This window comes from Ictidomys tridecemlineatus, chromosome 10 (genome assembly GCF_052094955.1).
Source record: "Ictidomys tridecemlineatus isolate mIctTri1 chromosome 10, mIctTri1.hap1, whole genome shotgun sequence".
NCBI lineage: Eukaryota > Metazoa > Chordata > Mammalia > Rodentia > Sciuridae > Ictidomys > Ictidomys tridecemlineatus.
The window spans coordinates 56,100,827-56,127,013 of NC_135486.1; the positions used below are offsets into that span (position 1 = coordinate 56,100,827).

The window sequence follows — 26,187 nt, forward strand, 5'->3', positions numbered from 1 at the left end:
ACGTCTCCTAAAAAACTCCAAGCTACCAACAATAGTTGTAGGAGAGAAGGGGTTATATCAATCATAGTTTTAAGAAGCCTATTGTTGGGCTGGGCTAGTAGCTCAGTGGTAGAGCACTTGCTTGTATGTATAAGGTACTGGGTTTGATCCTTAACACCATATAAAAAATTAAATAAAATAAAGGTATTGTATTCATCTACAACTAAAAAATAATAAAAATAAATTTTAAAAAAGAAGTCTATTGTTGAGTTACCCTTCTGAAAATATTGATGGATTATGCTGATGAATCCATGGTCATGGTTGCCTCTTCTGAGTTACAGTCGATTTTGAAGAAGCATATGTAGAAGCATAAGTCCAATTCTTAGTGTAAATATCTTTATAATGCCTTCTTCTAAAATCTTTCCCATTTTCTTCTCCCTACTATTTTCCTTTTCCATATAGCTAGGCAATTATGGGTTCCTTCTTGCTCTTCTTGGCTATTGAAGTAAGACTAAGGTATTTCAAATTCAGCATTTAAACACTTCAAACTTTAGTCTCTGCCCAAGAACAATCATACTTTTTGGTTACAGATTAGTAAGATATAAAAAGGTATGTATTCACTTGTAGATTTTAAAGTATAGATATAGATATTTTATCTATCCATTAGTTTGTCTTAATGCTATAATTTGGATCTTAAGTATTCCCCCAAAGCCCATATGTTAAAGGCTTAGTCTCCAATGTGTTGAGGGGTAGTGGAACTTTTAAGATGTAGGGCTTGGTGAGAGGTCTTCTGGTCACTAGGGGTGTGTCCTTCAAGGGGATATTGGGACCCTATTGTCTCCTTCTTTTTCTCTTCCTGACATAAGGTGTGTGATTTTTTTTTCCTGCCATGTGCTTCCACCATGATATGCTGCTTTGTTATAGGCCTAAACCAGTGGGAACAACCAACATGGATGGAAGCCTCTAAAACTATTGAGTCACAATTAACCCTTTCTCTGTATAAGCTCATTATTTCAGGTACATACTATAGTAAAGGATAGCTGATGAAACACTTGACTCATTTTTTAGGCTAAAACATATCTGGTTCTTGTTATAAACACTTGTATGGCTTAAATCACTATACACATCTGACAGCTCTTATTCTATATAAATTTAGGTGGAAAGATAAGTTGAAAAAAACACTCTAAAGTTTCTTCTAATACAAACAAATAAATGACAATTACCTCTCGACTTGAGTAAATTCGAATTTCTATGCAGAAAATTCTGACAAGCTAAAGAAGAGTCTAACAGAAAAGACAGCATTTGCAATGAGGGGACAATCTTTTCAAGTGGAACAATTCTTTCTCCTCCATCTTCTTACAGTCTCCCTAAAAGTTTATTTTTACCTCCCTCTTCCCCTTGACTGCTACTCTCTTTAAAAAGATATGAGCATTCCCTGGTATGTTAACAGGAACTTCCAATCACAGCTTGACTTATGAAGATGGCTAATGCTACTACTTGTATGACTTATCATGGAGAGAGAGATGATAGAAATTCAGTTGTAAGTGGACAGATACCACACAAAGAAGAGCTTTCCATTCTTCATAGGGAGCTCCAGAAATTCTCAGGGATGGAAGAAGGCAGGCCAGAAATAAAGACCTTGAAGCTTTCTTATCTTTTCCCTAACTTATCTAATTAAGTAGAGATGCTAATACCTAAAAGGATAACACAAAATTGACCATCTGTTAATAAGAGTACTATGAAAATCTAAACACATTGGAATTTATTAATAATCAAGAGCACCCTAGAGCTGTACCTAGAATCTCTGTCTATGGCAATGTGTCTGTATTTCAGTGAGGGTCAGAGAAATGTGCTGAGATATGACAAATCTCTAAGGAAATTAAAATCTGCTTTTTTCTTTTGATTATTAAAAAAAACGTAATATGATTACATTCTGGTTCATTTGTGTCCAGAACTGTCACAGAATTTCATTCCATGGCTGTATTTCTGAGAGTACAGATGAGAACAGAAAGTAAAAGCAATACCTATTAATGATGCATTTTAAAAATAAAAGTCCACTGATATATTCCCTATAACCATGAGTTCACACAATGAGAAACTCTGGCCAAGAATAATTAATTCTACAAGTTTTGCAAAAGCTGCCTACCTGCCAAATTCCATTGACAGTTTTCTGGTACTTATAATATTTCCTGTAGAATTGAATTCTTAATTTAGAATGAGGCTTCAATTCCTATTGAAAATTAAATGTGGTCTGTCCTGTAATTAAATTCAATTGTTTAAAAAGTTAGATATTTTATTGTTTCATTATTAACAATAATAAAAATACAATCTACAGTTGCTGACAACAGTAAAAATACATTCTTACAATCTTACAGAAGACTCATTTTTACAAAATGAGAGCAAAGAACTGGAAAACATGAAATGACACTTGAGACTCCATGTAATTTTATTGATTTTATTAATACTTAGTTCATAATTAAGAGAGGCTGAAAAATATTTCCTATTTCTAGAAATATAAAAATTCAGAACTAGAGAAAGCCTTAACCATCATTTGTTTAAGCTTCTCAGATCACTAGGAAAGAAACTGAGGCTCTGTGAATTATGCCTAGAAAGTTAGTGGTGAAGCCAAAGCAAGAAATCAAGTCTTTGGGTTGGGGGTGTAGCTCAGTAGTAGAATATATGTTCTACATGTGCTGGTCCTGCATTTGATCACCAGCACCCCTCACCTTCCTTAAAAAAAAAAAAAGAAAGAAAGAAAGAAAGAAAAGAAAAGTCAAGTCTTTGGACCCATGGTTCATAGGTGAAGAAGTATCTAGTATAATCTGTGTTTCATCTAATTGTCAATTCTGTATGTATAGGAAACTAATCCTACTTGACTCTAACAGTCATAATAAAATGATATTTTACTGAATGTTATCTGAAATTTGAAAATTTTAAAATTTTCCAACAGATGTGGTGGTGTGCACCTATAGTCCTAGCTATTTGGGAGGCTGAGGCAGGAACTCACTTGAGCGCAAGAGTTAGGGATTAGCTCAGGCAACACAGGTAAGACTCCTTCTCAAGAAAAGGGAAGTAGATCCTAGGAGTGTAGCTTAGTGGTACAGTGCTTGCTCAGCACCTAAGAGGCCTTGAGGAACAAAAAGAAACAAAGAACAAAAACAAAACAACCCTTTTCTCCATTACACAGAGAATGATACAAAGGAAATGAAAAACAGATGCAAACATTCTCAAAATGTAATATGACTTTTGTGCCTGACTGTAGGCCTGGAGTATGTTATAAACAGGCAAATTATACTGAGATTCTGAGAACTGTTGAAACCCACTTTCTATAGGAAATAACAGAGATGTCACACTTGAGATATTGAAGTCAGTTATTAAAGAATGGAAAGATACAAATATTCTTTGAAAGCATTCTCCTTCATCATTGTTCCCTATTCCTTTGCTTAAGCTCCCATATTGGGCTTTCTAAACAAATGTCTTCCTCTCCTGGCTATGCTGGGCTATGTCATGACCTGGACTACATCATAACCATCCCACAGGACATCATCTTTCCCTCTTCTAAATCCCCAGACCCTTTTGTATTTGCTGATAGTTACTATTTTCCCTTTGACATGTATTTAATTGCACATCTGTGTTGTATACTCCCTTCTGACAGAAATTCATTATAAACCTCACAATACACATAATATATTGTTGTTGAATTAAAACAACAAGTGAAGTTTAGTGCAAAATTTATAATATTGTTTCAAAATTTATAATATTGTTTTCTTCAAAATTATAAATGACCATATTAAAATGATCACTATGAAGAGTAAGAAGCAACATAGAAAAATGCTTAAAATAATATTATAAGCTAAAAAAGGAAAAGCCAAAATTATACCTAGGCTGTATTTACTACTTGCAAATATTACATATGCATATGTACAAAAAGTGGAAGGTAAAAGAGAAAGATGAAAACAATTTGCTTTATTGCATGATAAAATTATTGCCTTCTGTTAATGTGTTTATGTTTATACAATAAACATTGTTTTAAACTATGTACACATGTAATAATTAGTAATATTAACACTGGATATTGGTACTAATATTTCTGGGCTATACGAAAAGCAGATGTAGCTGTCCTATTTCTAGTGCCTCTTAGTTCTGAGCTGCATGGACACCTTCAAAGAACTTTTGCCACCTGATAGCTATCAGAATTGAAGAGTTGGTACCTATAAGATTGGAAGGATAGCCTGATAAGTCAAAATAAGCATGTGAATTTTTTTAAAAGACTGAAAAATTTATCATCCATTGAAATTGAAAGCACGGTAAAAATTACATTTATTTAGGAACAGCAATAGAACCTTATGTTCCTAAAATACAAAAGTATTCTGAGAGTTCACAGTTTTATATTCCTATGCAAAGGTAAACATTTCTAAGTATTTATTCCATAAGCATATTATTTCTAAAAGGGTATATTTTGTTTCCTATTTGTGCCTGTATCCTCTAAATAGACATAAGTTGATATTTTAAGATATATTGTTTCTGCTTATTTATTTCATTTTAAAAAATAAATTATTATGGGGAATAGAATTGTCATCTTTCCTAGAAAATCCAATTACAAGTAAAAATTAGCAGTTTCTTTTTTGAGCATATGAACTTATACATAATGTTTCTATGAATATATATGTATACTACCACCAAAAACAACTGCTCAAATCATTAACAAGTATTAAATGCTAGATGCCCCAAGAATCTCCAATTTTGAATCATTCACTGGATTGATTTGGAACTATTCCCTTTCATTAAAAATAATATATCAAACTCACTTTTTTACTGTTAAATTTTGTGATTTTACCAACACAATGATGACTTAAAATGGAAGAAACTGACTTGGCATGATGTTTAAGAAAAATAACAAGTTCAATAATTTAAGACTTTTGTTAAGTAGAGTTATTTAAAACTATTTTCATAATCTAATAAATTCTGTTTTGTCACTCAAGTATTGCCTAGGACAGGAACAAAAGAAACTGATTTATTAGACATACACCAAGCTGAAGAAATTTCTTAGATTTCTTCGTTAGGCTGTGATAAGAACACAAATTTATATAAGTATGTTTAACAATGCTTCAGGGCATACTTAGAGAAAATGCTATAAAAAAAAAAAGAGCTTTATTGCATCACACATGGAACCAGATTCTCCCTATCATGGGCTGTATCCAGCATGAAGTTCACACTACATTAATTTGCACTTGTCGATATGCTGTTTTGCAAGTATTCTCAAGACATGTTCAAATGTGTATTCTGACTCCTCAACTAGAATATAAACTCCCTAAGGGCAGGACCTGGTCTTCTAGTTATTACTCTCCACACCATCCCAGTGTCTAGAATATTGTTCTGGGAAAGCCATGCCCTTGGGAACTGCTGTCATTTGAATGAAGATCAGGGACGGGAATATGCTAAGCCTACAGCTCTGAAAGAGGGTGTGAAGAACACTGGAGAGCAGCTCTGTCATCACCAGGACCAAGTGATTACATGTGCCAAAGGCATGCCCAAGTGGCCCCCTCCCAGTCATTTTGTAGAGAGAGAAGTGAGACTGTAGGTGGTAGCTGATAAGTCTCTGAAGTCTAGCTCTTGAGAATCCATCCATTATCTCAGCCTTTTGAAGAGAGGATATAGCTTTACAGACACAAAGCAGAGAATAAAAACGAATAAGATTTTACTTTAATCTGTAGGTGCTAGTTACAAGTAGAAAAGACTAACACTGCTATTATTCATGTTTAACAGGATGATCTATTGCTAGAATATTTCTAGAATCAAATAGAAGACAATGGACATCAGCAGTCCATAGCTGGGTCTTTAAGTAAGTCATACTGTTGCTAATATTTAAAATAAAAAACTTCACGGAAGAAAGTCCCATGGACTGTGGCAAAAATCTATGTCAATCTTCTCACTGTCAGAAAAGGCTTATTTCAGACTGACTATTGTGGTTTCCAGTTGCTGTGATTAAATTGCTTTCTTCTTGTTCTTTCCGTATTGAAGATCAAGATCAGATGATCTTGAAAGAATCTGTCAAATCCTTGAAGACAGTGAAGCAATGTTTCAATCTTTTCTAAGTAAAGGGGTATAATTCTTTATTTTTATTCCTTTTATTTCTCTGGCCTTAAATCAGACTAACTTTTAGAACTTTCAGGGTTTCTTCTCATCTTTACACAGAGCCATAGAAAGTAGAGGTACTTTTTCCAAAAGTTCAATTAAGACCATTGAATTTAGGCAATAATTCCTATGTTGATACATCACATACTTGAAGTCAGTATTAGAATGCTGCATCATACTGATATAGATATGAGCAATTCTCAAATCCTTTCAGGCCCTAATTTTTCCAGGAAAAAAATTCTGAACTATTTCATTTGTATAGGTGCTCTACTCTTAAATATTTCTTTGATTACTCTATGAAGATAATTTTGAACTTAAGTACTTCCTACTCAATGACTGCTGCATCTCCAGGTTATTATATGACACTAGTAAGAAAAGCTATATCATCAGTCTTATCTTTTAAAAATAAGGTTGATAACTTTAAAATGAAATTATAAGTTAAAAATAATAATGTACTTTATAACTTCTTCAAAACCATGTATACATTAAGCCATATCATAATAAGATAATGATATAACAGATAGTGATACATTGAGTTGGTAATGCCTTTAGATGATTAAGAGAACAGGGATGTGGTACATTTATTGTACTATAAAACATTCTAAAACCATCAAGTTATAATTTAAGACTGATAGGTCTTCGAACACAAAGTTTTGCATTCCAGTAAGGCAGAGAAAACTTTAAAAATAGTTATATTTCCATACTCAGAGAAAGGGTTAGCAAACTTTTTTTTTTTTTTTTTTTTTTTGGTAAAGGGTTAGATAATAAATGTTTTCAGCTTTGTGGGCTGTATGGTCTCTGCCACATCTCCTTAATTCCACTTCTATCAGGAAAGCAGCAATAGGCACTATGTAAACAATGTAGCTGTTCTAATAAAACCCTGTTTGTAAAAAGAGTCAGCAAGCCAGATTTGGCCTGTTGGCTGTAGTTAACTCACACTCCTTTAAGTACGCATGGGCATGTTAAATAAATATAGATGTCTGAATAAGTAAATGGGAGTATATCTAAGTACATTACTTTACCAAATCTGCCTCTCTCTGTAGTCATGACAGCTTCCTGGGTACATGATCAATGCCATCACACTGGTACTATTTAGAATGGTTCTACAATTGCAGCTTAGATCTCTGTGGTCAATGTCTTGAAATTCTTGTGATATTATCTTGGATGTGTTTTGTCAGCAAAGTCTGATGGGACAATGGAATCTCAGCTCATATGTGTGGTCTCTTTCCCTTGTCTCACTTCACACCTAGGGCAGACCTTACAAATGTGCTCTCTCCAGTTTTTTCTTTCTTTCCTGCCTTTCCCTTGCTACTGATGCTGCCCTCCATCCAGGGTGGGACCAGGTGATGTCAGTGGATGAGGCGTTATGTTCTGTTATTGCCCCTCACAGCAATCTGGATTTGAGCCTCCCCTTGGGGCAGGGTGATGGCTTGAGTGTGTACACACTGGCACACTATTCCTGTCCCAGCGTGGCAGCACCATACACAATTAGTGGACTCAGTGCAGAACCTCTTGCCTATGCCTGATCCAGGAACTACATGTGTTCCAGGGTAGAGGTTGTAATCTGTGGGGGATCACCTGACTGATCTCCCTGTAATAGGGAGACTGACTTTCCCCAATTCCTCACTAGAGTATGATGTTTAGGTCCTGTGGCTGCAGGAAACCAGAACCCAGAAATGTATTGGCCGCATACGTGCCTCCTAGTCACAGGGTACCTGCAAGAAGTCTATTACGTGTATCCCTGTACTGGAGAAAACTTGAAATTAAATAGCACATAAAAAACCAAAGGATTGGCAAAGCTAAGAAGAAAGAAAAGAAGTTTTATATTTTAGTCACTTTAACAACAGTTTTTCCTGCTTTCTAAACAAAGAGCTTTGTATTTTCATTGTGCATCAGGCCCTGATGAAAGATTTGCAGCTATAAAAGATTAGCTTTGAAATTCATTTACCGAAATGGAAACACACAGAAAATTCCACATCCACATTTCTCATTTCAGATCAGTCAACCCCTACAATGCCATGGCTTCCTGCAATACTTCTAAATATTAACTATTAAGGCTTTGAAATCATGTATTTTGGATTTTAGACTCCAAGGAGCTCCTTTTGGGACGTGATTATGAATTCTGCATGGTAGCCATTTCCTCAAATAGTTTGCGAGTAGATTAATTCATATTCCTTAAGAATAATAAGTAATTTTATAAATATAAAGCAAAGTCAAATGTTATATATGAAATATAATAAACAACAAGGAAAGTTAAAATTTTACTCACAGCTGCCTTTAAATCCCTTTAAAGAAGACAGTACTGTAGTATTTACATATTCAAAAACATGCTTATTTTCCTGATTTGAAAAAAACCTTTTTGAGGCAAAAAATTTTAAACATTAACTGGACATTATTTGATATTAAGGGATCTTCTTTTTTTTAAAATAACTTAACCTTTATTTTATTATTTATTTATTTTTATGTGGTGCTGAGGATTGAACCCAGGGCCTCATCTATGCTAGGCAAGGGCTCTACCACTGAGCCACAAAGCAAGCTCAACATATTAAAGCATTTGGTTTATTTGCTGAAATAATTCCAGAGTGATTATATTAAAAAACATCATTAATTAATGAACACTAAAGTATTTGTGGGCAAAATAACAAATACAGTGTCTGAGATTAAATTTAAATATTTCTGCAAAAAGAACAGGTGAAATAAGACAGGGAAAGAGGAAGTTGGAAAAGAAAATGATGGTGACAAAAGTTGAAGGTGGCAACTATAAACACAAAGGAATTGAGAGAAAAAAATCTGAAATAGATGGAATGGGTTTGGTAAATGATAAACACAGGTGATGAAAATGCAGGGATTCATTCTAATATTCCTTTTGCCCTCATTTGTTTTAAAATTCCCATGAAAGTGTGTGTATATATACCTGTTGCCCACGAAAAGTTCTGATAAAAATCTAAAAACCAAGTCACAGATTTTTCATTTTCCTCTATACCAAAGGTTTTATTGTTGTTGTTGTTGTTGTTGTGTGTGTGTGTGTGTGTGTGTGTGTGTGTGTGCTTGCTTTTTTGGTGTAAGAAACATCTTTTGAGTCTGACCATTCTCTAAGCTCAAAAATACAAAGGAGATAAGAAGGATAATCTGCCCATGGGTTGTGACACAATATAAAAACAGAAAAGAAGAAAGCGGGTGGAAGAAACTGTCATTGTTACTCTCCTAACCTTTCCTTCTAATTATGCCAGAGTCAAGACTCAGGTCACAAGGAAAATTATTTTGGTGGTCAACCATTTGTCCTATTTTGTAGACATTAAAAAGCTCTTGTTCTCACTACATTCCAATCTCACAGTTTCCTACCTACTTTAAAAACCTATCAAGTGGTCACATTAACTATATGAATAAAATGACTAAATTATAAAGACACTTGTTTGCAAGTTAAGAGATGGTCTTCTTGTTATGCTGAATTATGTGATATATAATTTAAAATTAAATATACTTTATATTATTCTAGGTATTTCAGATAAATGCTCAACATGTCCAGCTTTTAAAAGTTAAATGTAAATTTCTCTCTTGAGTGCAGATGGTGGCCAAGCAAAATAGCTCTTTGGTCTTACAGACAGAAGGTCAGGTCATGGCTGAAAGACCAAAGAACAATTGCTGCTTTGCTACTCCAAATCATCCATGGAATGAGACACCACTACTCTCTTTTCTAAAACTGTCTATTCAATACAAAATAGTTACAAAGAGTACCTATAAGATTTCCTCACATTCTGTCCCAGAAAAAATGGTAACAAGCACATCACATCACAAATATCTTGCAAGTGTTCACAGATTTTATTCCTAGCTAGTGACCTTAGGCATATCTCCATCTAAAAATGTATCACTAAAAATAATTATGAAAATTGTTAATAGTTCACTATTATCAGAAAATGTTTGCAAATGAAAACTTCTATGAAATCCTGCAACTTCAGCCTTTATATTATTACTGGTTAATTAGAATGAAATGTAGTGCTAAAGACAAATATTACAAATACTTTTAAACAAGTTATTCATGTATAGGTAATATTTTGCTTGTATTACTCCTTTTTTGTCCCTCTAAAACATTATACTGCAATTTAAAATAGCTCAGAGGCTCTTTGCTTCTGTATTTTCCCAATTAGTCCAAAATATTATGCTGGCAGAATGCCCTATAATATAAAAGGTATTTCATAATGCTAGTAAGTATGTTAATATAATTTGAAAATTATAATACATTAGGAAAGAAAGTTCTCTCTTTCTGACTCAGTAATCCAAGGCCTTCAATCCCTAATAGAAAGCATTTTCCATTCCACTATCAGGCACGCCCTCAACTGGATGAAATAAAACAGTTGCTTTATTTGTATATGTTAACGATAAAAAATCCTCTAGACATGTAAAACTTGTTCTAACACTTTGATGATAGTGGTAAAAAAAAAGAAGAATTTTATTTTGGTTGTCTACATTTTAATATATTAATAAGAATTTCAGTGACAACTTGAACAATTTTTGTATTATCACTTCCATTTTTTTTTTTAATTTTTTTTTAATTTTTTTTTTTAATATTTATTTTTTAGTTCTCGGCGGACACAACATCTTTGTTGGTATGTGGTGCTGAGGATCGAACCCAGGCCACAAGCATGCCAGGCGAGCACGCTACCGCCTGAGCCACATCCCCAGCCCCATCACTTCCATTTTTAATATTCAATGGTCTTTAGGTCATCTGTAATAAATAGTTAATTGGGCTGAAAGGGAAAATATGATAAAAGCCTTGAGTTAGAAATGTATTTGAAAAAAACTTACTTGGAGCTATATACTTCTGATTTATAGTGATTCCTTTAAGATACTGACAGTAAGAACTCAAACTTATTTTTTAATAAAATAAATAAAGCCTGATTTCATTGGATATGAAGAATACAAGTCTTCAATGTCCTTTACTATAACATAAAAATAGAAAATCAAAAGCCAGCTTATTAGAACTGCCTCTCTAAAAACTTTATCCACATGGTCAATTAAAATTGGAGTCTCTGTATGATCTCAACAAAGTTACAACATAAAACATCTGTTCAACTGAAATCAAAGTAAGTGGCACTCGCGCCCAACATTTCTAATTTCACAGTATTTAGGCTTCCTGAGCAAACGTATTCATGGTTATCTTAGTTAAAACTGGATTTTCTCTGCCAACAATCAATTTGATTGACATATTTACATATCAACTCATCTCATCTTACAAATTTTAAACTTTTTCATTTAAAATTGGATGCAAGTTGGCATCTTTCAAGAACTTTACGTATATTTTAGGTTCAAACTCTGCATTAGAACATTTCTTAAACTTTTGTAAGTAATAGATACACATATCCAAATGTATATTTATGACCTGTCATATTGGAATTTTATATGCATGCAGTTGTATTCTCACCATTTCATGTGAAAGGTGATAATTTTAGGCAACTATAAATAAACTTCTTTTAATAGTATAAACTGGATCACTGCTTTAGTTAGAAACAATGTAACAGAAATAAATAATTTAGGGATAACACCATCAACTTCAGAAAGAATGTTAGTTATAACTTTAATTTCTGCTTATTCTTGTGTCATCTCTTACCTGATCTTTAATTTCAAGATCCCTTTTAGTTTTTGCTCTGTACTCTCTGTGCTCCTTTTCTGCCTCATCTTTTTCCATTTTGGTTTTATTCAACTGAAAACGCATTTCTCCACACACCTGTTAGATTATAAAACCTAAATCAATAGCTGTTGGAATTTTCCAGGCAATGCTTGCAATTAGATCTTTTGCTGCCCCCTAGAGGGCATAGACATAAAATGCAATAGGTCTTTTCTAAAACTGACATTTTTAGTAGACTATTCAGTACAGCCTGCTAAGTTTCATATAATTCAGCATAACAAAAAGACCATATCTTAACTTTATAATATTTCTTATTAGAATATTCATTATTGCCTGCTATTATTTATAGACAATTCAGGTATATTCGGTTTAACAGTTTTAAATTAAAGAAATACAAGTGCATAAATAATAAATTTAAATAATGTGCTCAAGATTATTTTAGGTAAAATAGCAGTTTTAATAGAATATTATAAATTCAAATGCACAATCATATAACTTTTAGTTAGGTAAAATAAGTAATTAAAACATTTAGCTATATTGTTTACTAAAAATTTTCTGGTTAAATATTCCTTTATATTATAAAAATTTTGTCAAGCTTTTATTTAAGGAAACTTATAAAGGTTTTTTTTTCTCTCTACTGATAGACTATAGTCTATTATTGATATTTAGGTGTAAAATACTCAGTATTTAACTTTTTAGATAATATCAATCTTACTATAATAATTGCACAATACTACTCAGGAAATATTTTCTGTCAAAACATACATAAAAGAAAAAAAATGTACATTTAAATGCAATAACTTTAATACATGGATAAACAATAAGCATACACAGTATCTTAAAAGTGTTATATATCATTTTTTATAAAATTGTTATTTTTTCCCCCAATTCAGGGTCTCTACAGACATAGAAAAATAGAAAATGAAGCTAGTAGATAAATATAAATAAATTATAGGCATTTTGAGATAATTGAGAATCTGTAGAGAAAGTGATTAAATCACAAGTCTGTCTAATATATAGAGGTTTTTATATATTATAACATATATAATTATATATGAATACATATATGTGTGTGTGTACGTGTGTGTGTATATACATACACACATATATATATATGTGTGTGTGTGTGTGTGTGTATATATATATAAAATGGTAATACTTGCCTGAAACTTCTATTTGGTATTTCTCCAAAAATAATGATTTTGAAAACTTTAGAAATTAGTTTCATCATTATAGAGTTATTAGAATATACTAAAGTATAAAATATATGGGTATCCTATATTCAAATTTAAACTAATATAAGTTCAAATTTATACAGATAAGACAAAAAAAAGTCAATAAGCTTTTCCTCAGTGGCACTCAGAAAGATAAAATAGAAAGGAAATTACAAATAAAAAATTTTACTAGAGATTCAGTTGCCATCAATATGTGAGAGCTGCTTCTTCAAAAAATTATAAATTTATAAAAAGCTTTTAATCATAAAACTAAATAAAATTAAAAATTAAGAGTGAATGACAAAAAATACAGGGTGTTAATTTATTTTCTATTTCAATTCTTTACTATTGTAATCAATTTGGTTTATGTCTATGAATGAAGTGGGAAAAATCTTGAACTGATAATATAAAAAAATAATAATTATACAACCATGATGTTTAAAATCCACCCTTGGCATAAGCTTAATATATAATAAATGTTTAAGCATAAGGTCCCATTATTTTATTCCTTAATGTTTCTTTTAAAGTTTCCTTAATACTTTCAGATTAACATTTGCTATGTTTATCCATAACACTTAAATTTCATCTAAAATAAGTCAACAAATTAAACTGAACCAGAGTTATATTATCTCAGGGTTGAAAGCAATCTCAAGCCTATTTATTCTCATCACTTCTTAGGTTTATGTTCTTTTGGATAGCTTTAGAGCCCAAAACTCATTCTTTACATTACCACTTTCAACAGAAAGTTCTTTCCCTATAAGAAACTAAAAATATTCACCATAGATTTCACCCATAAATCTAATTTACAAATTAAATGTTTTCATTATTTTTACAATTAAGAATTTTAATTATTTCTATGCCTCTCATCAATTGCTTTACCTTCACTCCTATCTCCATACAAACAAATGGAAGTACACTGGCAAATATAAGCTCCTTAAATTTCTACATAAGCTAGTTTGAATTCTAGAAAGCAAATGGAGAATTACAGAAATTAAAGAAAAAAAGGGGAAATGGCTCTTTTTAAATATATAAATTAAAATAAATTCTAAATACTGAATTATAAAACAACAATGGCATAACAGTGTGTTAACAATTAAGGAAAATATAGAAAGGTTATTCATTTTAAACAAGTTATCTGTGTATTTTGTGGTGAAAAATAAGTTGATTTATTATATTATGCATGCCCATATTTAGTTTCTTAGTTTGAAAGAAACTGATTTGAAATTTTGATGAACTTCTATCAGTTCTTAAAATAGGGATCTTGCTAACCTTATCCAGTTGAGACCCCAAAACAACTTAATTCTGGGTTCAGAAGTTAATGATGCCCATAACACATATGCTGTGAAATCTGAATGTATAAACTTAAATATCAATAAATAAGAACTTGTGATTCAGAATCTTCATTTTGGAAGCCAGAGAATAGGAGAAATTTTTATGTTAAGTATACTTTTCAAGTTGTAAATGGATATCTTTGAAAATTATTGTGAAAACAAACCTTATGCTCTCTAGACAAAAAACAAACAAAAACACTAATTAATACAAGTTTTATCAAATATTTAATAATTAAAGTAATATAACTCTTATTTATAAGTCTTAACTCTTAAGATTTTTGAGGACATTAGTTAGATCTAATTCATCTTGGAATTTGCAGTACCAGAAAAAGGGCTGAATATAGTAAATAAATGTTTGCCAAATGACCATTAAGTAGACTTTTAATATTCTCAAAATAAAAAAATTTCAAGACTTCTTTCTAATAACAGAAAGAGATTTGCACATTAATAAAAAATATTTCAAAGAAAATATTTACTTCTGTAAAAACTAAAATATCTTTTTGTACCTTGGTGGCATCCATTTCCTGAGAAGCAAACTGGGTTTGAATTTCTTCTAGTTGATTAATAGCTGAAATCTTCTCTCTTGTAATTTTTTCCACCTGGGCCTCAAGTTGGGCAATATTCTGAGACAGGATCAACATCTAAAAGAAGAAACAAAAAAATTTTTTTTTTAAAGAGAGAGGAGAGAGAGAAGACAGACAGAGAGAGAGAGAGAGAGAGAGAGAGAGAAAATTTTAATATTTTTTTTTTTTTAGTTTTCGGCGGACACAACATCTTTGTATGTGGTGCTGAGGATTGAATCCGGGCAGCACGCATGCCACGCGAGCGCGCTACTGCTTGAGCCACATCCTCAGCCTAGAAACAAAAATTCTAATAATAAAATAATTTGATAAATAATATTTTATTAATAGAGTCTTGGCATAGCCTCAGAGTTCTGTTTAAGTTATTTCTCTGTAGATTGGGTACATCCACTTCTCTACTTCTTCAAAGTATCCTGGAGTTTAAATATACATTTCCTTTCTATTCATTTCCCCTTACCTCTTACTTTGTAAGATGTGAAAGATGATAAAATTTTTTTTTGGTTAAAATCCCAAGATGACAGATATCAGACACACCAGTAAGTTATGGAACAGATTTCCATAAACAGATTCAGAGGTGGTATGGTGGAATCAAGCAATTCTTAGGTTCTTCTCCCACGTGGAGGGCATAAAAGGAGAGTTAAAGAGGAATATAACTTTAGAGAGAACTATGACTTCCACTTTCCTCTCCCAAAACCAACAAAGAGGAGGCTTTTTGCAGTTTCTTTTGTTGGTAAAACTCCACGGCCCTTCTATTTTCTAGCACTCCCCTAACCTTCCCAAAGGATTCAGTTCATCCATTATCTCCTTGCATTCCGGAAGTCTTCCTTGACCTCCAGTTCTCAGCACAAAATAAGCAATCCTACACATGCTTAGGGTTGCTGTCCAGTCAATGTGCACTGAGATGATCATGCCTCTTATTTTTTGACTTGCATCCATTCGCAGACTACTTCCCTTGCTACACTTGTTGTGTAATATTTTGAATGTCACTCTGGTATGTACTCCTACAACAACCTTAGTATATGCACCTTCATCACAGTATTTATATACTGTTTTAAGTTGACTCCTTGTTTCCTCATTAGACTAGAAGTTCCTCAAGGGCACATTCATTAAAAGGAACCATATTTGATGAATGGATAAGAAATTAATGAGAATAAATATCTTTTCCAAGGGACTATCTGAATATTGGTCTTAGATTTTATTCTCAGGATTAAAAATACTTTCTAGATTTTAGACTTAATTATAGATTTTTGTATATAATTATGTTTTGTTCTGCTCCAGTGAGTCAAACTTCTCTAGTTCTTTGATGAATTAGTAGTTTTAAAATGAAGAAATGCTACCTTAACTCCAGCAAAATAGATGGGGTACTTATGAGTTTTTATACGTTAAAACAAAAACTGGTAATGAGCTGGAAATAATGATACTTGAAACTTAACATTGTACCCTGACATATGTGTGAATTCAGTTCTATAAATGAAATCAATAAGTAAAATTCTATGATTAAAATTCAACATTGAGGGGCTAGAGTTGTAGCTCAGTGGAAGAGTACTTGCCTAGCATGTGTAAGGCACTGGGTTATATCCTTAATAGCACATAAAAATAAATAAATAAAGGTATTCTGTCCATCTACAATTAAAAAAAATGTTTTTAAGAAAATCAACACTGAACCAGAGTTTTGATAAAGAGCATTACTGCAATAAAACTAAGATAGGTATCTGCCTTTGCATTATTTAAATAGCTAAAGTTGACCCTTAGGAAAATAATGAACCCTGGTAGTTATTTTCCAATTTATGTAGATGAATTAATTAACTTTTCTGAAGATTCTAGAGCATTATATATTTGACTTCTGGTTGTTTACATGTTCTTATCAAAAGATAGTCTACAAATCAAATTTACACATAAAATTGGCTTCACTAATAACAATCTATGAAGTATCCTTGAGCATGTTACAATCTGAACCTAAAATTAAAAGTCAAAAGCAGATAAACAGAACAAATGTATCAATTTAATTTCCTTAATTTAAGAATTCAAGTTCATGACTATTTATATCATGAAATGTGTAATGACATGTTTTTTGGAATCATGTAATAGCAACAAATTTCAATGACCCACTATTTAAAAACCACATATTATATATTTATGTGGAGATAAATCTGATGGTAAACATTAACATTGTATAGTTTTGAAGCAAATATGTGGACATTTATTTTTGCCAACTGTAAATTCTGAGTCAGTTTCTATTACAAAGCATGCTAACAAATTTCCCCTTCCTTAGGACTTATCTCTCTCTGCCACCCATCACTTCTTTCTTCTGCTCACTGTCTTCTGCCTCCTGTCACCCACTTCCTGAGGTTTCCCCTCCTGTTGTCACACCTTCTTTTTCCCCATGCCCACCATCTGGAAGTCAGCATTACACTGCAGGAGCTTCTCCACCCACATCTGTTGCAGAGCCAGAAGTAACACAGACACAGCTGCAACACTGCTGGATGTCCAAGGCATTGACATCAGGTAAGTCCTTTAAACTTTGACAGGGGCAAGGAAGAGACAAGGACACCCCAATTTGGGAGAGATTAACAAAAAATTTTTGCAAAGCAGTCCCTCGTGTATTGAATAAGTTACAAAATAGAAATTCCCATACCTGAGATACAAGAATTAAAGATTCTAGCAATGGAATATTATCGAGGGAAGCAATTGAGAAACTGTGTGGACCATGGGGTTTGCTCAAGTAAATACATGATGAATGACTGAATGAACAAACAAATCTGAGAGTCAGTCCAACCAAGGACACTCACAGAAAGCAATGTTCATGGGAGAATGATTTAAACCTGTCTATATAGAAGGCACCTGTCCTGTTAGAGTTTCCAACACAATGGAATTTTAAAAGAGAGTGAAAAGAAAAAAAAAAAAGAAAGAAAGAAAGAAAGAAAGAAAGCCTCTACAAGTCCTTGTAGATCTCAAGTATTTGTACTTTTAGGAAAGCAGGGAGGGCTGCTATGGCACTAACTTTAATTACTCAGCACTTACAATGTTATGTTTAGTTGTCCTACTATATTATGTTAGTCTGCTAAGCAGTGTCATACATATTCTCTTTCCTTTAAATTCCTTTAGAGAAGAAATCATTATTTTCTTACTTTTTTTATTTTTGGAGAATAAGTATTATTAGATTTTCAGTTTAGCTGAAATGAGATTTAAAACAAAACAAAAAAACTATAACTTACCAAAGCTCATTCAAGAAAAAAACAAAAACCTGGACTTCATTTGTTTTTTAATTAAAATTTTTCTTTTTCTTTTTTTGTACTGGAGATTGAACCCAAGAGTGCTTTACTCAGATCTATATCCCAGCCCTTTTTATTTTTTATTTTGGGACAGGGTATTGCTAAGTTGCCTCATTAAATTGCTAATGCTCACCCTGAACCTGGGATTCTCCTATCTCAGCCTCCTGAGTCACTGGGATTACCAGTATGCACCTCCCTGCCTGGCTGGTAAAGATAGGCCTTAAATTCAAGTCTATCTACTTTTACTAACATGAAGGTCCAAGAAAGAAGAAAGCCATTCAATAAATCTACTTCTTTCTCTAAATTAAGTATAATAGCCACAAACTAAACTTTATTCAATTCCTACCATAAAACACATTATGATATTTTCAAAATCTCATCTCATTTAATTCCATCAAGCCTTGAGATAAGCATTATCAACCTTTTTCTTTTTTTATATTTATTTTTTAGTTGTAGTTGAATACAATACCTTTATTTCACTTATTTATTATTTTGTGGTGCTGAGGATCAAACCCAGTGCCTCACGCATGCCAGGCAAGTGCGCTACCACTTGAGCCACATCCTCAGCCCATCAACGTTTTTCTTTATTCCTGAAATGTAGAGAGGTTTAAAAATTGCCAAGATCAGAGAAAGCTCAAATTAGGGTTGACTAAATCCTTTTTTCTCCAAAGCTACTTTCCCTGCTAAAAGCATTTAACTCAGTGCTAGGATCAATGTTGGCTCTTTAGTCATACAACCTTATTTAGGATAGGATCTTGATATCAAATGCTGGCCAAAGTTTTCTTGGGGAAAATAAACTTAAATGGCTCAGGTTCCAAAATACACTGCATTTCTGTTACCATTTTTATTCATGAAATAATTGTTAGTTTTAGTATAAAGTTATCTTACATATGAACACACATGGCATATTGCCAGACCCATTTCAGCCTTCCTTCTTCCTTTCTTATCAGAAATTATTATCAAATAAACATACTTTTTGTATAGTAGAAGTACCTAGGAAGGCAAATGGTTTCCACTAAATAATCCTCCAAAAAAAATTGCCTAGGTATGAACAATAGCTGATCTTTGCTATTGATACCATTCTCACTCATACACAACAGTTGATTCATAACTTAACCTCCCTCCATGCCTTGTGATGACTCTAGCATTTTAGACCTGTCTTTCCAATTGCATGGGAACCCCCACCGTTACATGACACTCATTTATTTATTCATTCAATAAATATATATATATTTTAAGCACATTTTAATGTGACAAGAATAAATCAAACAATGAGTATCATACATGAAAGTGGCTCAATAAATTAAGGAAGGCAAAAAATTCAAGAAGAATTTGCAATAAATTGAGTTATGGGAACCCATGCAGAAGATGGCAATAAAGCTTTGGGTGGCCCTGAAAGTAGGTAGTATCAAGAACTCTGAAGGATCAAAGAAGGTAAAGGAAGATTCCTGAAGGCAAGGGACAAAAATACATGCAAAATCCTGAAATGAACAAACAAACATTATGACTGCTTGTTTTTTCATTGGGAAAGTGCAAGGAGGTCAGGATGGTGGGGATGCAAGGAAGAAAAATGAAGGGAGATGAGACTGGAGAGAAAGAATTACAGTTTTTATGTTATGCTAAGGGAGCCTAAATTTTATTCAGGGTTATAGGGAGACATAAAGAATTTTAAAGCAAAAGACTGGCACATTGAGAAATTCATTTCAGAAAGATCATTCTAGCTGTGATAAAGAGAACAGATGGGAAGGAGGTGACACTGAAGGCATAGATACTGGAGGAACAATCCAAGGGTGACATGGCAATTTAAAATACTTAGGGACCTGAATCTCTAAAACTTAGTGATGAGGTATAAAGGTTGAGGTAGGCAGCAGAGACAAGGATGAAAACAAGATTTCTGTTGCGCACAACTATAGGAATAGCAGTTCCACTGGGGCAAGGAAGATGGAAAGTAAGCCTGATTTGGGAGCTAGGTAGAAAATGAAAGATTTAGACATCTATACTGTTCATGGAATTAAAGCTACAGTAGTGATGAAGACAACTCAATTGATAACTCTCTACTAAACTCTAGAACTTTCTATTAAGCAGCTCTCTGAATGTGTCTCCTTCACTATCTCAAAGTGAAGATAATCATTCTCCCAAATAAAACATGAGTTCAAAGAAATCCAGGAACAAATATCTTTTAATATGAACTAAAAATTCAGTAAATATAGTACAGGGAGGCAGGTGGTTAATAAGCTTAGCAACATTATTCTCAAGGACTATGGGTACAAAAGCTGATTTGGAGTGCACTGAAGAGTAAATGGAAAGTAAGAAAATAAAGATGTGTTTGGATAATCTTTCAAGGAACTTAACAATTAAGGGAATGAGTGAGGAGAGATATAAAATTACTAAGGTAGCCTTCACTCTTGGCTGCATATTGGAATAAACTAGGCAACTTAAAAAAAAATTACTAACCCTGGTGGGTGGTGGTGCACACCTATAATCCCAGGAACTCAGGAGACTGAGGCATGAGGATTGCAAGTTTGAGGCCAGCATCAGTAACTTAGTGAGGCCCTATGAACTGAGCCCTGTGAACTTTCTCAAAAAATATAAAGGGATAGGGATGTAGCTAAATGAGAAGCATTCCTGGGTTCAATTCCCAGTACCCAAACCAACCAACCAACCAACCACCCTTTCTCCCCCTCGGAAAAAAAAAAATTAATTGGTTGGGTATATTTTGGGCAATGAGATTTTTAGATCTTTTAGAGTAGTAAAGATCAATTAGAATAAAGATATTTTTCAACAGGTGAGAGAATTTGGGAGTATTTTCCTAATGTTAAGAAAGAAAGAAAAGTTTTAAGACTCAGAAGATAGGGGATAACAAATGGAATAAACTCTTTCAGGTGGGAAAGGGGCTGTGATCTAGGTTAATGGATGATGATAGGATTAAGCCTTGTCTGTCCTGCCATGTTTGGGCTATAGGTGAAAATTTGTTTAATGGCAGAGGTGAGGAAATAAATACTTGGGATGGATATTACCTGATGGTTTCAATTTTATTTATTATTTACTTTATTATTCTTTACTAAAGCTCTCTGCTGAGAATGAAGGAGAAAGTCGTATGGCAGAGAATTTGAGGATAACAAAAGTGATATAGAATGATCATGGAAAAATGAGTACAAGTTATCATTTTCCACCTGGACTACTATAACCTGATCTTTACATCTATTCTGGTTCTCTTTCTAATCTACTGACAAAATGATTTTTTTTTTCAAATATAAATGACATCAGAACACTTTCCAATTTAAAGCTATTAAATGGTTTTTCATTACTTTTTGGATAAAATTTAAAATCTCTCACAAGGAATTTAAGGTCATTCAAGATTTGGCCTCTGAACACTTCTCCAAACTCCATGATTCTGTCCCTCATTCCTTAGGTTCCTGTCATCTGGGCATTTCTTAAATTCCTAGAAAGTCCAGTGTTTTTTTTAGCTTCAGAGTCTTTGGTTTATTATTTTCCTGGACCTGAAACTCTTCCCATCAACTCTTCACCTGACCATTCCTTCTTAACCTTTCCAGTATCATTTAAAAATCTTTTCCTTGTGAAAATTCTCATGACTGCCCTAGACTAGGTCAGAATCTCCTGCTGCACATTCCCACAGTATTCTATATTTAGCCATTAATGCTTTATAAGAATCATGATTAGAAAGTAATTTATGAAAATATTTGTTTAATGTTTAAAAAAAGTCTAAAAACTTAATGAGGCAATTTCACTGGTCCTGAAACTACCACATCCCCAGGCTTTCTATAATTAATATCTGTTGATTGCTGAAAGAATGGGAAAGAAAGGAATGCATAGGAGGACTAATAGACCCCCAAGTGTGCAAAGTTTCCATCTATTGTAGGATTTTCATCAGCTGAGATGACCAATCCAAGGTAGAGAGGTAGTCAGACTGACCTACAGTAAGAGTTTTCTTTTTCTTGTTTTTTTTTTTTTTAATACATTTTTTAGTTGCTGATGGACCTTAACTTTATTTATTTATTTAATTATGGTGCTGAGAATCAAACTTAGTGGCTCACACGTGCTAGGCAAGTGCTCTACTACTGAGCCATAACCCCAGCCCTACAGTAAGGTTTTAACAGACACATTTTTGTTTTCTTTCAAAAAAGGGTAAGAAGAGAATGGAGTTATAGTAAATGCTTCAATCTATCCAGAAGACTTAAAACTGGTTGGGCAGAAGTTGTGACTTTTCTCTTGTTTTACATAGGACTGTACATTGCCTTGTACACAGCAGATACATAGTAGGTATTTGCTATATGAGTTAATTATTACACACTGGAGTATTACAGTATTTAGGGCACAAGCTTTGAGTCTACTTAAAAAAAATGTAACACAGTTGTTTTGGTTACTTCTTGCTCAATTTTATTACTATAGCAACTTTAAAATTAGGTTCCACTCAACTCTGCATTCCAATTTGTTACTGTTTTTCGAATACTGCACATTTCATGTTATTTGTTCCTTTTGCCTACAATTTCTCCTTTCCAGTTAGTTATTTATCTGGTTATGGTCATTATTGGTCATGTAGTTTTTCAGAACTGATTTCATACAATTTGTATAATCACTTTTTATTGATTACATTGTTTCTTACAAATTTTATCTTATGTTTAATTTGGTATAGGGGATAAAAAGGGGAGTCATTTCTCCTTAATTTAGACAAGGTTGAAATAAAAGCTGGTATTTTTGGAGCACTTGATCTCCTTTAAAAAACATGAGGGACAAGAATGGCAGAATATGGAAGTAAATTGATTATTTTATTTGAAAAGGTCAGAGATCAATTTCATTGAGAAATATGAAGAAAAAATAAAACATTTTAATGAGCTCTTAAAATATAAGAAATTTACTTATAAAGGTTTTTAATATTTAAAGCCCATTCAAGAATGGCAGCCTAAAGGCACATCAACACTAACATTTTTTCAGCAGTGGGCATAACAACTCAAGTACCTTTGATTCCATGTCCTCCCTTTCTTTCGTTATTTCTTTTTTCATCACCTCTTTCTCAAAGGCCCTTTTCTCCTGCTGAGATGCAAGTTCTTTTTCAAGCCTTTCTGTCTGCCTTTCCAGTTCATTCTTCAACTGCTCACACTGGATTAGAGCCTGTCAGAATAAGAGAGTAACATGGGAGGTAGCATTTAGAAAAAAAATACAGAAAGAAAAGAGTCATTTAAGTTTTACTTATACTTAAAGTAGTTAAAATTCACTATAAAGTTCATTAGAATAACTTTGTGTTTATTGACACCACTTACTGATCTAAAATAGTATGCAAATGTTACATTTACTCACATATTTCAATATTCACAATTATGGCTGATCAACTAGAAAATTCAGGTAACAGACCTTGATGAGGGCCACAGATGAGTCAGAATTTGAAAACATGGATCAGAAAAACCAACTGTTTTAGAATTTTAAATTATATATCATGTTAATATTATATAATTATATAATTTTTACTAATTTCTGATTTCCTTGTTAAAAATTTGAATATTTTAAATGACAAATAGATATACAATTTAAAATGAGATATTAAATACTGTATTTCATGACACACAGACATCTATTGTTTAACACTATATTAATAGTTTTCTTAACTATAACTAAAATTTAGTTCATTACCCTTAAACATACAACTAATGTAAATATTAGTTAATAATCAAAAGTTAAAATAGGGAAAGAGCCAAAACTGAATTCACTACTTAATGATAATTGTCACCATAAGTGTCCTTTAGTCTAAATTTCTCATTATATTTCCAGAAATAAAAAGTTCCTAATTTCCTTTTGGCTACATTTATAACACCTGTATGGATAACACCCAATAATAAAATATGACTTCAAAATCACAATTTTTTAAAACCCCAATAAAATTAAGGTTCTAATTTATCTTAGTCGTATCCCAGTTGCTCTTATCTATAAAATCTACTTCATCCAATCTTTATTTTCCCCTGAATTTGTTAAAAGAAACCCAAGGGGCCTCATATGCACAAAGCCCTGGGTTCAGTCCCCAGCACCACAAAAACAACAGCAGCAATAACAACAACAAAAAAAACCCAAGTCTTTTATGATTACTGGGTGATTATAAATTTAATAGTCTCATTTGTTGGTAGTGGAAATAGATATAGTTACAGCATATGCTGTAAGCTTTATGCATTATTATACTTCCCTCTGGTGAAAGCTATAATAAATACAGACAATAAATATCTAGGGGCTGGGGGCAATGGCTCACGCTGTTAATCCCAGCTACTCAGGAAGAGGGGCAAGAGGATTTCAAGTTCCCAAACTAGTCTTGGCAATTTAGCAAGACAAGACCCTGTCTCAAAGAAAAAAAAAAATTAAAAAGGTTGGGGCAATTGTTCACTGGTAGAGTGCCCCCGGGTTCTAGTCCCATAACTGCAAAAAAGGAAAATCAATCAATCAATCAATCTAGGATACATGAATTTTCCTTTCTTCATCTAAAAAGCAATAAGCTTTTTTTGGGGGGTGGGACCAGGGGGATCTTTTCTTGAACATTTCTGACTTGTAGTTATAAAGTATGAGGGTAAGTTTAACTGTGTCAGATTAACTGGGAGTGGGGGGGGATAACTATAAAATGATTACTATAGGGAGTTAGTCCCAAGCTAAATTCTAGTTCAGAATGCCTGGGAATGGAAATTTTAAAAGAAATGAAAAAGCATAATTTTTCCATAATTAAAGCACTTGGAGCTTTGAAATATGAATTAGTGACTTTTGTGCTTCAAAATATAATTGTGTTTATAAAAACATTTTATATGAATTAATGCAAATGAACTATAACTTTTTGCTGACATAATGAATATCACTGGTGTAAATTAATAAAATAATTATTGAATATAAATAAATATATCCAATTTAGGTAGGATGAAACACACACACACATACACAAAAGAAGGAAAAAGAGACCATAGCTACAAAGCTGAAAGCAACATGATCTTAGAGTTATTCCCCAGACCTATTTTTCCTCTAAGCTACTCAAATTCCTAAGAAATCTACAAATTTCTCAAATTCCTAAGAAATCTACAAATCTTAGTGTTAATATGAATTCACTCATCTATGCAAATTGCCTTATTTTGATTTAAGCTTATATGCCTGTAAAGCCTATACAACATGTGTTAAGATTAGATAAAACAAAGGGAGATATATTTTAAGAAACTATAAAATAGGCACATTCCAAATGTTATTTATTAGCCAGATAGAGGAGACAATGTCAACCTGAAGATCCTGGAGAGGACCAGACCACCATAAATTTCTTGTGATCTATGATCAAAGAACTGAGTTCACTAGGCTGGTGTCATTCTTCCATTTCATCTTATGCCGACTCCTTACAAAGTTTCCTTTAAAAGAAGAACCCTAGATCCCCAAAGTGCATCTCACTTTGGAACACCCACACCCTTTCTTCCTTACTCTATTGCTTTATTTCACTAAATAAACCTGTCAGTGGAAAATATTAAGAATCTACATGGACCAAGTTGAGGTCCCCTTTTCCTCTTTGGAAGGGGCCTGTTAGGACCCCCTCTCGTGACACAATCAGAAGGTTTTCAATTGAATAAAAATTAATGAAATACAAGAACAGTAGAGCAGATTGCTGAAAACCTAAAACCCAAGCTAACCTGAAGAACAACTAAAGAAAGAATTCAAAGAATTCAATCAGTTCAGGAACAAGGAAGAACAAATGATCATTATAGAGAGACCAAATGCCTAGATAAGGTGATTTAGCAAAAAGTACAAAGTACAATGTTATAAATCACATAAATAAAACATTGTTTTGTGAATGGTCTCTTTCTTTCAAGGATAAGCCAACAGTAGTAATGGGTCATGATGAGTATGAAAAGAACAATGAAATACTGAATAAAACTGTTAGGTTGAAAACTGGTTATTGGTGTTTATTGGTGTCTAACCAATGATCCATGTTATAAAATAGCTTTTAATTTTATTTGCTTTGATTTTAAAATTTATGCTTGGTCACAATGAAGAAAATATTAAGTGTTAGTAACACTTGGAAGTAGAAAG

General features: G+C 32.8%; 1 protein-coding gene across 18 annotated transcripts in view; it reads right to left on the minus strand.

Annotated features, from left to right (window-relative positions):
* Positions 1–26,187, minus strand: part of Sdccag8 (SHH signaling and ciliogenesis regulator SDCCAG8) — a 232,880-nt gene that overhangs the window by 137,098 nt on the left and 69,595 nt on the right. For all 18 annotated transcript variants that reach the window (XM_040277165.2, XM_021727202.3, XM_078022972.1 and 15 more), the window contains 3 exons: positions 23,113–23,265; positions 14,789–14,923; positions 11,720–11,836 (listed from right to left, as the gene is read on the minus strand). In XM_040277165.2, the coding sequence (XP_040133099.1) occupies positions 11,720–11,836; positions 14,789–14,923; positions 23,113–23,265 (405 nt within the window). The remainder of the gene's footprint in view (positions 1–11,719; positions 11,837–14,788; positions 14,924–23,112; positions 23,266–26,187) is intronic.